Source organism: Lygodium microphyllum, chromosome 5 (genome assembly GCF_053477565.2).
Source record: "Lygodium microphyllum isolate KBCC chromosome 5, Lygodium_microphyllum_v1.1.10, whole genome shotgun sequence".
NCBI classification, from domain to species: Eukaryota; Viridiplantae; Streptophyta; class Polypodiopsida; order Schizaeales; family Lygodiaceae; genus Lygodium; species Lygodium microphyllum.
In genome coordinates, this window is record NC_141139.1 from 155,618,164 (window position 1) to 155,634,897 (window position 16,734).

Genomic DNA, 16,734 nt, shown 5'->3' on the forward strand with positions numbered 1-16,734 from the left:
CCATTGGAGACCATTTCGGTGATGGAGATTGCATATTCTTGACCTTGGGAAGCTGGCAATTGTAGCTGATGCACTTTCTCCTGAAGATCACAGTCTCTGATGCTCCTATTGTTGTTGGTGCATCCGTTTGGGGCTGGTACAGCAGGGCAGCAGCTGATTTTGATCAGTTCTTTGCGACCAATCTCAGAATTTTCTCTCTCTACATCATTCTCTCATCTCCTTCAGCCTATGTTCAGCCATTCTCAGCAATTCTCAGCCATTCGAAGATCTCAGCCATTTTTGGTGGGCTGATATGTAATTTCTACAGTAAACCCTAATTTACAGCAGAAATTAGGGTTTAGTAGCCACCTTGGGATCCGTGCCAGAGATTGAAGGCTCAAGGGACTGAAATCAGCAGCTGATAATTGAAGATTATCAAGGGATTTCAGGAGCCAGCCCATCCCAAATTGATTTGGGGTAGGATTTGGCAAGCCAATGGTCAAATTGGAGAAGAAGTCTTGGGTGAATCAAGGGACAAATGACCCAAAAGGCTTGCTGGTCATTTATGACAGCAAGAGCAATTGGTTAGCAAGAGGAGATTGAAGAATCTTGAGTTGTACTCCTTCCAATTGAATGAAAGCTAAAGAAATACCGCAAGGGGCACCAATTTTGGGGCCAATAGGGTGTCTACTGTCCAAGAATGTTGTGGTAAAGTGTGTATTTCATTTTATGTGCATTTATTTATTGCTGTAATTAACTCTTAAATCAAGTTATCACCACCCATTCCAAGAAGGAAGGCTGGTTTCAGGGGAGACTTGCACTTACAAGCTTACAACGATTTAGATTGGGCTGGTAATTCAAACAATAGGTAGTCTACTAGCGGACACTGTTTCTTTTTTGGCCCCACTTATGCATTTGGTGGCTAAGTAAGAAACAACCTACAATGTCCACCTTGTCTTGTGAGGCTAAGTATAGGGCAGCTGTGAAGATATGCTAGGGCTTGCTCTAAGGAAACACGATATGTGTGACCAAGATTGAAATAGAAAGACTTAGACAGAGATAAATAAAACTCAAATCCTAAACATAAAATGTAAAACTCAAACCCTAAATGCAAAATGTAAAATGCAAAACGCAAAAACTCGAAACTCAAACACAGAGACAAACATAGAGAGAAGAAACTTTGAAGTGAATGAATGGCATAAATGAATGTAAGGGTGTACAGAATTCCCAAGGGCAGAGCAAGGCAATGTCAGAGAGTGACATCCACCAAAGACGAATCCCAAGTGCTGTGACTACTAGTTAGAGTGTGGAAGTCGAGGAAAATACCGAACGTTGATCATCGAAGGGTTAGATGATTGAGTTGACAATAGGGAAGATGCCTAGAGTAGAGGGCGGCAGTTGGAAGTTATAAACACAGTTGTAGAATGGTTGCCGGTAGGGAGAAGATGGTCACCAATAGGGAGATGATGTTGCTAGCTACCGCTTAGTGGTGGAAAGGCTAAATGCATACTGCAAGGATGATGCTTGATGACGAAGGAGGGCTGCCACCTGTCACTTGGTTGATGATGAGTCAAACACATGAAGAAGGAGATAGTTTGTGGACTGGCAATGGTAGATGGATCAAATGCAGCAGAGGAGTGAGAACCTACATTGAAGGGATTAGATTGAATGGTGGGTAGCATGCCTATTTATAGATGTTGAAGGGTGTTCCAAAAACTGGGGTTTTGGGGGACCATTGATACTCTCTTGAATTGCGTACCAAAATTGTGTTTTTCATTAATTAAGTGTGTTTTGGGGCTGTTTAAAAATGCTAATCAGCTATAAAGCATGTTTTAGCTCAACAGCAATCTTCACAGCAACAGTAAAATGTGTATGGTTGTGAAGGTTGTTGGTTGATCTATAGATTTCTTTGGAGGGTCTTACACCTATTCTTTCTGATAGTCAAAGTGCTATTGTTGTGCCACGGAATTTTGTGTTTCATGCTCGCTCAGGACATATTGAGGTACATTACGATTATATCAGAGAGAGATGCTATGCAAGAGCGGTTAGTTTGATGTATGTTCCTACATACGAGAATCTTGTTGACATTTTTACCAAAGCACTTCCTCATGAGAAGTTTGAGGCTTTTTGAAAGCCCTTGAACTTGCTACCCTTTGGCAATTGCTCTTTCTATACTTCCATCACATTGGCACTGTAGGAAGGGTGTTAGAATTTGCCAATCCTATGGGTAATGCCCAATGGTTTAATCAATTAGTTTGTAGTGTGAATACAACTAAGTTAATAAGTTGTGTCACTACATTTAGAGTTAGTTCTAGAGTTAGCTAACTTCAGTTGGGTTAGGGGTTTAGTCTACCTTAGACCTAAGGTTGTACTTTCATTCTATCACTTTTAATTCAGCAAGTATACTCTATTGTTGTAGCTCACACAGTCTACTTCACTATCTACTCTCCTTCTCTTGTTTCTCTATCTTCCATAGTTGCTTTAGTTTTCAACACTATGGAGCCCAAAATAAATAGGTAAAAATAATGCTTAGTAATGCATAAGGTCAGTAGCATTAGGATAGCCTAATAATAAAGTCGGCTAGCAAAAATTTTCCAAAAACCCTAAAAATAGACACAAAAAATTGCCTAAAATAATCGATTGTGCCCAATCCACAAATATAAATAAATAAATAAATAAATAAATATAGACTCACTCATGAGTTGAGTAATCTGCTAACGCAAGCATTGCCAAGTAAGAAATATTATCACTAGTGAACACTCGTGTTAAAATATCGTGCATAGGGTAGAGGGGCCAATAGAGTGCCGCCAAACTTTTGCCCTGTTGGAAAATCTCTCTGCTTGATCTTCTCGATTTCTGTTGTTGCTTGTAATAAAAAGGAGTGACGGTGCCGAGCCAGAAGGAGGACAAAAATCTGTGCTCCTTACAACCAATCACAAGCAGGCGTTCAAATTTTTGTCCAATCCATTGCTGAGAAGCTTGGGAAAAACTGTCCATCTATTGGAGGTGAGTGCGTGTTGCTTTTGGGGGGCCGCTACTCTATTGGCCCCCGTACCCTAGTCATTATTTGTAAAAGCATGCAAGAAAACAAAGGTGTTGAAACTGGTCTTCCTTCCATGGATTGGTGGTAATTTTTTGATTACAATTTAGTTATAGTAGCAACATTTATTTAAAAAATAAGAAATTCAAATTAACTTACAATCTTGATAATGGACACCCTATTGGCTCCAAAACTGAGAACTCTTTCGGTTTTTCTTTAACTTAATTGAAGAAGAAGTTGATGTGCAATGGGATTTTCCCAATCACTTTTGGTATTCTAACTCCCCTTGATGTCCAAAATGACTAGCAAGTCTTCAATTTGATTTGCCCCTTTATTCGGGTGGTCAAATGGTCTTCATCCACTTTGATGGAGATGAAAAGTGCTCCAAATTCATTGATTTGCTGGTTCCTTCACTTGAATTTGATTGAATACAGCTTCACCCCTATTAAACCCAAGAGTTGGAGCTTTCGATTTTTGGCATGCTTCCCTAGGTTGTTGCTAAACCCTAGTTATTGCTGCAAGTTGGGGTTTATAGCAGAGAAATCTGGAATTTCTTAGTCTTGGGTGATCTCAATGTTGTGATCTTTGGGGCAAGGCTGTAGAAAGATTGGGAGACGAGAGAGAATGCTGAGAAGAGAGAAAATTCAAACTTTCTTCGCGAAGAACTGAAGAAAATAAGTCATTTACTATTGCTGCCTTGTCTCAACAGCCTATAGATGCTGCCTCCTACTGTTGATTGGTCTTCTTCTACCCTTGGCTGTCTCAGAAGGTTCTCCAATGGCTGCAAATCAGACTAGCAACATCTCCTCTCTCTTCTAGGTTGAATGCACTAAAATGCCTCTCCAGCTTTTAAAGACGTTTTTCAGTCTTGCACGAGTTTTTTTACCAAGTGGTAGCCTTCCCAAATGGTTTTTCCAGAACTATCCATAATCAAATATTAATTTTCCGTCTTTAAGTTCTGAAAAATTAATCTAATGATTATTTCGGTGCCAAAAAAAAAAGTGGCTGGCCAATAATTAAATTGGCTAGGCAACTTCCATTCTCGAGTGTCTTTGTGCCATCTTTGACAATTAGATGGGCGTTAGGTACTATTAAACATTACTTCTCTATTGTCGCCAATTGACACTTACGACCAAATGAACGACCTAAGGCAAGAATTGACACCAGATACCACCAAGTACCTGTGCAACATAACTTAAAGCAACTTTTGCCTTCGACATCCCGTGATTTCCTTGGGTCGATGCTTGCAAATTTACTCTAATCCCAATTACACCTCACATATGCAACATTTACTTTAGCCATCTCCCTTAAAATCCTTGCAATCGTCTTGGATTGCATTGCTAGGTGCATCAAAAGTAAAATAGTGGATTGGAATTTTCACAAGGCATCATAGTTAATATAACATTGTGCACTATTGCTCAATCCTTCCATATGCCCAATACATGCTGAAAATTACCAACCGATCATAACATAACATAAGACTCACGAAGAATCTCAAAAACATACCAGATTATGATATGACATGTCTATTTCTCATGAGCTCAACTCATGTGTCAAAACCAAACCATAGCATAAACCATGGCTAAAACATCAATGGCGTCATAATATATGCTGTTGTTCATGGAACCACATGTAAACCATTGAAAACTGAGCATAATCTGATCATAAACTAATCACTTGCTGATTCAAAAATGATCACAAATTGCTGCAAATGTGACCCAAAACTGATCACTTACTCATCGCAAACTGACCAGCAATCAGTTCAAAAACTGAGCAATGGCGTCATAACATATGTTGTTGTCCATGGAACCGCATGTAAACCATTGAAAATTGAGCATAATCTAATCATAAACTGATCACTTGCTGATCTGAAAACAGATCACAAATTGCTGTAAGTGTGACCCCAAATTGATCACAAACTCATTGCAAATTGACTAGCAATCAATGCAAAAGCTGGTGCAAAACTGATCCCAAAGTGATCATAAACGGTTCTCAAGCTGATAAAAAACTGAGCTGAAACTGGTCAAAATTTTTGTCTCAAAAAAATTCATGCTAAGTTGATCGTAAGCTGATGCAAAAGTATAGTTCCAGTGTTTGGGTGAAACTCATACTCATCTACATATATTCTATTGCCTCTATCTTTGCAAGGTCCATGCGAATACCAATAGAGTTGATACAATAGCCCCAAAAAGTGGATTTTTTGCAAGAAGAATTTACTTTTCTTGTCATTGATAACCAGCCTATGCTCATGCAGTTCATTGAACACAATGTTCAAGTGTCTTCTATGCTCTGTCTCGTTCTTTGAATAGACAATCATGCCATAAAAGAAACTGTCCACAAATCCTCTATGTGGTTTGAAGATGCGATCCATCATCTGATTAAAAGTGGCATTTCCAGCCATACCCAAATACATTGGGCCTTGCATACCATGCATTGGTTGCTGCATACCATAGGGATTTATGCATACATTCCTGTATGTGGTCCTGGTCCAACCATAGCATAAAAAATCATACTTCCACCAAAATATTCTGGCTACCCCATCATAGCATGCATGCCTCACTGTCCAAAATCCATTGGATTAGCACTTCTATGATGGCCTTGCATTTGCAATCCTTGCCTCGTAAGTATTAATTGTTTTGTTTCATTAGCATCTTTGGGAGCTTCAAATAAAGGGTTTAGCATTATCTTTGGTGCTTCTTATTATCTAGAAGGTATAGAAGACATTTTCTTCTTCTTGCCTTTGCAGGTTAGGTTTTACAGCAGGAAATTTGAAATTTCTTAGCCTCTGGTGATCTCAATGTTTTAATTTTTGGAGCAAGGTTGAAGGGTTGGAAGATGAGAGAGAATGCTGAGGAGAGAAAAAATTCAGACTTTCTTCGCGAAGAATTGAAGAAAATCAGTCATTTATTATTGCTTCCTTGTCTCAATAGCATGTAGATGTTGTCTCCTATTGTTGATTGGTCTTTTTGTGCCCTTGGTTGCCTCAGAAGGTCCTTCAATGTGGCTGTAAATCAGACCATCAACATCTTCTCTCTCTCTCTCTTTTGCAGGCATGCACTAAAATGCTTGTCTCAAGCCTCTAAAGATATTTTTTAGTCTTGCGTGGGCATTTTTGACAAGTGGCAGCATTCCCAAATGGTTTTTCCAGCATTATCCATAATTAAATGTTAATTTTCAGTCTTTAAATACTGAAAAGTAATTTAGTAATCATTTCGGTGTCCCAAAGTTTGATTGGCCAATAATTAAATTGCCTAGGCCATTCCCGAGTGTCTCTGTGTTATCTTTGACCATTAGGTTGATGTTAGTATCATTAAACGCCACTTCTCTAGAGTCACCAACAGACACTTATGGTCAGATGAATAACCTAGGCCAACAATTGGCACCATATACCACCAAGTACCTATGCAGGATAACTTATAGCAACTTTGCCTTGGGCATCTTGTGATTTCCTCGGGTCTCGAGCTTGTAAATTTACTCTAACCCAGTTACACCTCACATGTGCATCATTTGCTTTTAGCAATGTGATTAAAAATTAATCCACATGTTAAGTGAGGTTTCAAAGATACATGTCATCATGTGATAGGTGTTGCAAGGGTAAAACGTCCCCAAAGTCTGTGTGCCTCTGAAGTATTGGAAGATATACTTAACTGCTTGCCAATGTTGTGAGCTTGGACTATATATAAATTTGCTCAATCGGGATACAATATACTGAATGTCTGGCCATGTATTGCACAAATGTATCAAACATGCAACTACTTACCAATAAAGAGAAGTGTCCAAAGAATCACTTGCATCTTTAAGAGAAAAACAAAAGTCTTACTCAATCGGAGTAGAGATAGGTTTGTAGTTCTCAAATTGAAAACGTTGTAGTAATTTTCCAATATTCTTGGACTACCTCAAAATAATACCCTTCTCAACAATTTCAAACTAGATATCAAGATAGTAGTGTAAGTGTCCAAGATCTGCTACAGCAAATGTTTGTTATAAATCAGCCTTAAACATTGTAATTTTTTTGTTCATCATCCGTAGCCAAAAGCGTATGATCAACATACAAGATTAGAATGAGGAGATCATTTCCCTCTTGTCTAATATAAAGGATGCTCTCAATTGGGGGGTTTTGAAAGCCTAGGCCAATCAAGTTAGAATGAATCTTTTGCTACCATGCTCTTCATCGAGTGTTTCCACTCCTAACCCATCCCCTTAGTTTTTTCCGTGGGGTATTGAGCTGCTAGAGGGGGATTTCTCTCCTTTTGATCAAGGGGCTGTACCTTTATTTAGTGAGGAGTCATCCTTATCGCGAACAAATGCATTACAGGTTTCGGAGGCCTCTGGGTCTCCATCGCAGTAGCATGAGCTTGTCATTGTTCCACGGTGTATCGACATCTTATGCAAGATAGATTCGAGAGCGACTCACTTTCTTGAGACACCAGTGGGCCCATGTAGATTTGCCAAGATACATGCAAATCAAGGTAGTTCACTATGTGAATTATGCTCTTATGCCACGGATTTTATAGGATCATGAGCCTATCACTCTTGATGAGGCTCTTGCATAGGATGTTCAGTGTGCTTCTATGCAAGAGGAGCTCGATTCTATTGAGTGACTTGGTAGTTAGTTTTGCATCTAGGGAAGTGGAAGGTGATTGGTGTGAAATGGTTTTATAAGACCAAATATGTGGCCTATGACAACTTGGACAAGCACAAAACTTGGCTTATTGCCAAAGGTTTTGCTTAGAGGGTAGGCTTAAACTATTCAAAGATGTTTTCACGGATAATCCACGTGTCTACTATTCGGGCTATCTTAGCTCTTGCAGCCCATCATCGATGGCTGGTTTTCTATATGGATGTTAAGTTTTGTGTTCTTGAATAGTATTCTTGAGGAGGAGATGTATGTTGATCAGCCTCTTGGATTTTGTGTGCAAGGGAAGGAGGATCATGTCTACAGGTTGTAGAAGGCTTTCTATGGCTTGAAGCTGTTGAGAAATGTGCAATCACGTCCACCAAAGTCTCTTTCTTTAGAACAAACAAGGCAAAGAAACAGACTACAAATAAAGCCTTAGACTAGGTCATGTATACATGGTTTATTAAAACCACAGTTGGTGAATACCATGGTCACTTTCCACCTATCTTCACTTACCAATACCACCTATTGCAATCCTATAAAAGGTGTACTCATCCCCACATTCATTCCATCAGTCATTATCAATCAGTTGTACTTGCATTATGCTTGGATAATATTAGTTGTTTTTCTTTGTCAATGTTTTTGCCTCATTAGTGATCCTCCATAGCATGCATTCTCAATATTTTATCATGGTATCAGAGCTTTGAGGTTGAAGGCTATGTAGTCTGTATTAGGGTTTCTGGGGGCAGGTTGGTTTTTCAGCTTCTGTGAATTGAATAGTTGATCATTTTCAAAACTTTCTTTATAGAAATGAAGCTTAAGAGAGATGCTATCAAAACCCTATGATACTCATCAGCATCGTGATATATGTAGGTGGACCGAATGATACGAATGACAGAGGGCGCAAACTGGCCTGTGACTGAGATTCCACCCAATGCTGGACAGTAGAACCACCAATGTCAGGGTTTGATGTGATGGGCAGGAGCACCCTGAGCCAGGGAGTATTTGCCTAGAAGAAACCACGAGCTGAAACGGCGTGGAGAGGGAGACTCAAGTCCTCCACTGAAGGTGGGTAGCTATGAAGGTAGGTGAGAGATTCATGGAAAAGTAAAGGGAGCCAGAAATTCAAATTGGAATGACTCAATTAGTGGCTTGATGACTCACTAACTTAAAACCTGATTCAATGGTGCTGGATTCCATACATGGCAAACTAGGATCAAACTGATCCTAATGAAGAAAGGCTTGTGGTCAATCACAAGTGGTCAAGAAAAGAAACCAAGGGAAGCTGCAATTTCAGTCGTATGGGATAAAAATGATGATAAGGCTCAAGCTATTATCAAGCTCGAACTTGATGACAGCTATATTCATCATGTTGATGATTGTGAAACCTCTTATGCGACATGGGATTGATTAGAAACCCTGTTTGGAGCTCATTCAAAATCCTCCAAATATGGCTTACTAATTGAATTTTTTAGGCTCGACATGCAAAGTAATACCTCACTTGCAACTCATTTGAATTATATGGAAAGCTTGTTGACACAACTTGCTGGAATCAACTTGAAGATGGATGAAGACATTTGCATTGAAGTGCTTCTCAAGAGCCTTCCACTTGAGTTTGATAACGTGTCTACCACATTAATCAACATGCCAAAGACGAAACTTGTGGACATCAAAGCCACTCTCCTGGAAGAGGAAAAGAAGATCAAGAACAAGGGAGAAACAAGCATCCCAAGAGGAGACCAACAACTCCTCCATGTGAAAGGGAAGAAGAGCGTAGTCTGTGATTTTTGTAAGAAAACTGGGCATATTGAGAAATTTTGCTATGCTAAGAAAATGTCTTAATGAGCATATCTTGCTACAGTCAAGGAAGATGAAGACAACATTGAAGAAGAAGGAGAAGAATCCCAAGAACAAAAGGATAGGACTCACCAGTCTCTCTTTTGTAGCTCATTTTCTGATAGACTTTTTCAAAAGGTTAAAAATGTGGACTTGCCTAATGTTCCCACCATAAGCTCCTATACTCATGTAATCTCTGCACACTATAGCCTCTACACACGTAGTGAGGTCTACTCACGACAGCCTTTGTATACTCAGTGTCTTTTTCGGTTGTGATTGAGGAGGGGTGTTGAGAAATGTGCAATCACATCCACCAAAGCCTCTTTGTTTGGAACAAACAAAGCAAAGAAACAGACTACAAATAAAGCCTTAGACTAGGTCATGTATGCATGGTTTATTAAAACCACAGTTGGTAAATACCATGGTCACTTTCCATCTATCTTCACCTACCAATACCACCTACTGTAAGCCTATAAAAGGCACTGATCCCCACATTCATTCCATCAGTTATTATCAATCAGTTGTACTTGCATTATGCTTGGATAATATTAGTTGTTCTTCTTTGTCAATGCTTTTTCCTCATTATGATTGGTTATTTGCTCATTAATGATCCTCCATAGCTTGCATTCTCAATATTTTATCAGAAGCAAGTTCCTAGGGCTTTGAAATAGTGGATTGATTGGTTCACTTTACATCGATCATACCATGACCCCAACCTTTACTATAAGGTCAAGGGCAACAAATGTGTTTTAGTTATTTTGTATGTAGATGACGTGATTATTACATCGAGTGACTCATAGTAGGTGAATTGGACTTGTTAGATTTTGTGATAAGAGTTTGACATGATAGACCTTGATATCCTTCACCTCTTTCTCGGTCTTGAGATCTATCAATTGACACATGGCATTTTTATCTGTTGTTTTATCTCCTAGCATAGGTAGGTAGCTTCTCTCGGAGGTTGACATAGCTAAGGGTTAGCCTATTTTTTGCCCCATGGACCCATAGTCCAAGTTGGTTACAACTAGAGATCCCCTACCAAATGCCACTCAGTATAGGTGCCTTTTTGGCTCTGTGATTTGGGTTATTTGCACTTGGCTAGACATTTTCTTTTGTGGCTGTATTATTGTCTTCTTTCATGAAGATTTCTACGTAGGCTCATTGGAGAACCACCTTGGGTGTGTTGCACTGCAAGGGACGAGATCCTGTAGGATTATGTATGGAGAAGGCGCCACTCTCGTTGGATGGAGTGACTTGGATTGGGTAGGGGACGTTGACTCTCGATGTTCCACTATGGGCTTTTCTTTTTCCCTTGGATTCAAAGCTATCACATGGAGCAATATGAAGCAGCCTACCATTGTCGTAAGACAAAGTGCATATAGCCAGGAGACATAGAGTCCGTGAACATGAAGTCTAGTAGAAGGGGAAGTATCTTTAGGGAAAAGAGAAGCGAGGTGTAGGTATATATCAGTAGTTCGAGGTTCTTGATTCAAAGAAATAAAGGCTTTCAAAATTCAGAAAGTGGACATGTACATTGTCTATGCATACCGGTTTTCATCCTGGTTAAAACAATGCTTCTATGTACAAAGATCTAACCCTAGAACAGTCCTGAAGTAGAACAGCCCCAATACCTTCAATCAGCCCTGTTTTGGAGTGAATTCGGCCCACAATATCCCTTCAATACCTTGCACAAACCTTTATGACAGCATACATACATGTAGACATCAAAACAGTCCATGATTCTTCTTCAAACAAGCTTTCTGGAGAGTATTCAGTAGTGATTCTCTGCATATATTCAGTTCAAAACAGGCCAGGCCTCCCTCATACACCTATGCTCCTTATATACATGTTCTTGCCTTGCTTTACCCACCCAAAAGCTTGAGTTTCTTGCCTTCCTTGCCTTCTAAACACAAAAGCATTGTTAACTCTTTTCACTCTCCTCCTCCTTGGAGTTGTGGCAGCCCCTAATGGTGCCAATATTCAGTGTGTTTTTTCTCCCTTTTTGTCCAGGATCAGCCCCTTCTCTCAAAAGCATCAAAAGCATATTAAGAAACTTATGTAAAGTGGCCCTTTGACTCATGCATGTGGCCCCCAAGTTCTCTCAAGTTGGGCACTTCAAATCTCGAACATAATCTCAAGGTTTTACTTAAGTGAGACTTCTTGTCTTTTGGGCATGTGGGACATTTGTCAATACCTCCGTATCATATCTTTGTAGTGTCTTCTCTCTTCATATAGGACAAATAATATCACATATTCGGTTATTAAAGTTGTCATGTAGGCGGACTTTCTTATGACTTTCATTCATTGAACATGTAACCTCATAAAATCCGAGTAAATAATATCCTATACGCATATAGATGAAACATCCTGGTAAACAGTCTTTCCTACGCATATAGATGAAACATCCTGGTAAACAGTCTTTCCTGTGATTTCCATGGGGGACAATGCAATGGACCTCTTTACGAAGCCTTTGTCTTAGGCTTCTATGCTCCATCACATGAGGTCTTTGGGTCTTTAGACACTCTCCGAGGTCTGAGAGGGGGTGTTAGCCTATACTTTTTGAGTTAGGCATCTCTTGGTCATGAACTCCATCAGAATCTGACAACATAGGACCTCTGATTGTTTCAGCTCATTTTTTTCTTGTGTATTTCTTTTTCAGTGAGTTTTGGATGTGTTCACATTGTCAGAGGTTAGGTTTCAGCCTCATGCATTTCTTTTTCAGTGACTGGAGGACCTGTTTACACTTGACATTGGGTGATCAACATTATTTTATTGTGATCTGCATTTCTTGTGGTGACTGCATTATTTTATTCATCAAAATGCAGTTGGCTAGAATTTTTGGCCTCAGTTTGACCATGTGGGCCAGTTGTCAGGATTTTTTGCTATTCAGAGCATGTCACTTGGCTGTTGCCATTATTCACAGGTGTTCTTGTGCAGATTTTGGACAACACACTCCGACTTCAACCTCTCCTTTGTCTCCGATGCTGGTGTTTGATCTGGTGCCCTCACTTACGCCTTGGGCTAGGTGCAAGGATTGGCTACTCTTTATATTCAGCTTCCATTCAGATTCAATGTAGATTTGTCACTTTATTTTCCTTCTTTCTTTGAAGTTTTTCTCTTCTCTTCTCTCTTCTTTGTCCATGTTCTTCTTTTGTTGTGCAGTCTCACAATTCCAGAATCTTGTAGTAAAGTAGGAGCAAAAGAAGAAGGAGGAACAAAAGTAGAAATGTGTGCCTTGCACTGGAGTAGATGGATTAGGCTGAAAGAATGGAACATACTAGGTGTTTCTTTCTTTAATAGAGGTGCCCATCCTAGTTGGAGGCTCTAACAAACTTGCAACATCTTTAGTCGAATACACATCATCTAAAGGCAAAGAATCATATTTACCTCAAATTGCTTGTTGGGCTTGATACATAGTGTGACATACCCCTAGCTGAGCCAAGAGAGAGGATGTTTGGTAGTTACTCGGACACCTTTCTTGAGTAGTGCCGTCCAAACCCCTTAGGATTTACAAACTTAGCTGGTCTTGTGACTTTTGAGTTTGTCCCATAGTAGAACATTCAGCCTTGATCCACTAGGATTGACTTGAGGAATCTATGACCTATCAGTTTGTATTGGCATTCTAGCACCCAACCAAGAAGGATTGCTTTGTAATCAATGAAGGTTGAGAGTGGACTATTACCACACTTGGTTCAAAGAGAGCGAGAGACGAAGGGGAGTTCAGCTTAACCTCTTTGCTTGATTCCCTTTCGATGAATAGCGCACCTTTTGCCCTTGACTTAGGATTGTCCTATCTCTTAGGATGGACTAATCCATGTCTAATTGTTGTTCATGTGGAACCGTTCCTCACATCGGTGAGGCACGTATGCTTTTAATCAGCCTTTGAGTCATTCACACACACCTCTAAACCATGTCCTTCTTTGTGTCCTTGAGCTTCTTGGTAGACCATGTCATGGCCATCCTCATGTTGCATCTCTTTGATTTATATATCTCTTTTCCAAATTCATGGTATGGGATTTGACATTGCCTCTTCAAGGTAAGACCTTTCCATTTTCTTTTTCTATATGTTTCATGTCATGAGTTTAGTCACCCATGACCCAAAGAGGGGTTTGTTAGCTTTGTTTATTCTTGTGTATGAACACATTATCATGTGTAAAAGTGCGTGTCTAGGTGTGAACACCTTTTATAGAACTCAGCATTAAATAAGTGTCAAAGGATTTGCTACATGCTTAGCTTACATGTTCATGTCCTATCACTTGTACTTGCATCTCGCTTATTATTATCAATCTATCTTCCTATTTATCTAAGTGGGCGCCCCCCTGGGCGGAAAAAACAAGCTCAAAACCAAACCAGGCTCATCCACCGTGGCCTGCTGGTCACACATGCAAGCTCCATGTCTAGGTGCAAGAGTTCTCTCTCTCCCTCCTGGGCAGAAAAAAAAAGGCCAAAACCAAACCAGGCTCATCCACCGTGGCCTGCTGGTCACACATGCAAGCTCCATGTCTAGGTGCAAGAGTTCTCTCTCCCTCCCCCCACCCATGGACTTCCATCAGCCTGCTGGTCACACACACGAACTCCATACACAACAACTTTCTCTTTGTTGTGTGTTTATCTCAAATCTGTTATCATTTTTGTGTGATTATAGCAAGTGATGTTGGTCTCAAGGTAAGGAGTTTCCTCTGTAGCATCTTTCTCTAATTTGGTAAAGTAGTCCCCTCTTCTAAGTTTGTGCATATGATCTAAGCATACTTATATATGTACACACACACACCCCACACACATGCACATGTGCACTTGCATGCATGTGTGTATTATTGCACATATGGGCTATGAGTATGCTGTTTTCTACCATTGCTTAAGTTGCCAAGTTCTGCTATGGATTAAGTTCTTGCTTTATTGTTGAAGTGTGCAGGCTGGAAATCAGCAAGCTTTGCTATTTTTGCTGTACTCCTTTCCTGACCATTGTGTGAACTTGCACACCTTCCATAGAGCAAGGTAGGACACATTGCAGTTTGACACAAGATCTGCACCTGACCAGTTGCACTAATACAGAAGGTATATGTTGACAGGCTGCAGAAAATTCACGCTTCTGTTATATGTTGGTGGAAAATGCTAACAAAGGGCTGAAAATACTGCTTTTAGCTTCTACACTTCTACAATGCATGGTTATCAGTTAAACTCAGAACGAGCACTGGTGGCATTGTCTGAGATGCACACATATAAGAATCCTTGCGAGTGATGGTTATCAAAATGAGCGGGTCGCAACGACGTTGTGTGTTTGGTATGTATTTTAGCTTTATTTTTTCTGGTCTTGGTAGTGGTGCTTTGACACATTGTAAGTGTAAATGATGCTGACAGTTTCGAGGCATGTCATGTTTTTAATCACAAGTACTATATGTGCCACTCATGTTGTGTTGTGTTGTCTAAGTCAGTACCTATTGAATTAACCACAGGTAACACTTAAGTTAATTCTTAGAACATGGTCAGAATCCCACATCTATGCTCTTGGAAGAGAGGATGAATACAATACTAAAAGTCAATAGAAGTGCAATATGCAGCCAAGAGCTAGGGCCTACCTACATGTGCCATATGATGATCTAAATGTCCTTATGTGGAAACATTAACCTGTAGCTGCAAAGGGCCTGGAGACATAGTTAAACACTATGAAAATGGAGACAATGAACAACCTCATCATGAACGATTGTGCCTAAGAACTAGGAATTAGAATGCCCATCAAACCACCTTAATACAGACAGTCATTCTAAGAAGCATATTGACACAACTTAAAAAGCGCATTGACATATCTTCACAAAGTTGAGAAAATCAACTAACTAGAACTGTAGACATCAGTAGTCAAGGAAAACAACAATGCCAACCCTTGATTTAACATGCTCTTGACCTGGCTATCTATCTGAGCCTCAATTGAGGCCAACCGTTCTGTAAGCTTTGAATAAGTTTCTTACTTCCAGGCTATGCAAAAAACCCCAAGTTTGCTGGGCGATCATCAACTAACAAGAAGTGGAGTGATCCATGAAGTGAAGGTGTACTAGGGCCACAAAGATCCTTGGACTAGAACAAGAGCATTTAAGCCTTGAAATGTGGTCTCTCTATAGCAAATATTGTGTGGTATAGCTTGCCTTCCAAGCAAGCCTTGTAGATACCCTTGGTTTCCTTAGTGGAGGCAAGCATGAAATAGTAGACTTAGGATAAAGCATACTCAAACAGGTGGATAATGAAAGGTGGCTATGCCATAATATGGAGAAATTTGGTATATCCAAGAATAGATGGAAGAAGTAGAGTCCTTAACTTGAGAGAGGTGTGAAATGAGTTGGACCAGGGTTGCATTCCATTCGCATATAGTATGTTTTGTATGGTACAGTATTGTATAGGTTCCATGCATTCAAACTGTATTAAAAAAAAAACTCCATTATAAAGTGGCTATTGGTGCTTTTTTCCAGAAAAATGACCCCCTTTTTTTCGCTATTGTAACATCAAACTTGTAAGTTGTCTCTTCTTTCAAACCTCATCTACTCTTTCACACTCCTCCCTCATTCATCTCACAAATCAGCCTCTCTTGAGCTCAGGCCTCCATTTGAAATTTATCAACCTACTCTCCCTCTCCCTCTCCCTCTCCCTCACTTTCAAGTTTTATCCATAAATATTACACTCTCTCCCTCTCCCTCTCCCAAATCCCTCTTCCTCTCTCTCTCCTCCTTTCTCCTCATTCTTCTCCACAATGCTAGGCCTCTTCCATTAGAGAAAATGAGTAGAGAATGCTCCAATTAGAGAGCCCGAGTATGATGATGATGGGAATGTCATCACTGATGACGACTTTGATGAGCCGTCAGAGACATCTTCTAGTGAGGGCGGGCTCTTCACCTTCCAATGCATCTAGGCTTGATGATGAGGAGTCCTCACATGAGTCATGAGTCATTTTGTCTTTTGCCATTTTGAGTCCTTATATGAGCATTGAGTTATATTATGTGCCAGGCAGATTCCCTTTTGTATATTTTTGGAGTACTCAATAGAATATGTTACATGACTCTAGTTTTAACTCTTATATGCCCTTGTAATTGTTTTCTAAACTCCAATTCATGGAACTTTGTGCTTTCCATAATCCATCTTTAAGTTGCACATTTCATATGTGTGTAGGCTGACTTTATATATATTTTTATATGTATTTTTTAAAATGAACGTACAAAATAACATATTTTATTCTTAAAATTTTTGTGTTTGAACGTATCGTACTAAATGTACGAAGCCA

At 39.8% G+C, this 16,734-nt stretch overlaps 1 protein-coding gene across 4 annotated transcripts in view; it reads left to right on the plus strand.

Moving 5' to 3' along the window:
* The window catches only part of LOC148036571 (uncharacterized), an 84,886-nt gene that overhangs the window by 20,561 nt on the left and 47,591 nt on the right, over positions 1-16,734 (plus strand). For 2 of the 4 annotated variants that reach the window (XM_087678560.1, XM_087678558.1), the window contains exons 2-3: positions 14,376-14,465; positions 14,540-14,751. In XM_087678560.1, coding sequence (XP_087534686.1) covers positions 14,709-14,751 — 43 coding nt within the window. In that variant the 5' untranslated portion in view covers positions 14,376-14,465; positions 14,540-14,708. The remainder of the gene's footprint in view (positions 1-14,375; positions 14,466-14,539; positions 14,752-16,734) is intronic. The other 2 variants (XM_087678556.1, XM_087678557.1) reach the window with 2 other exon arrangements.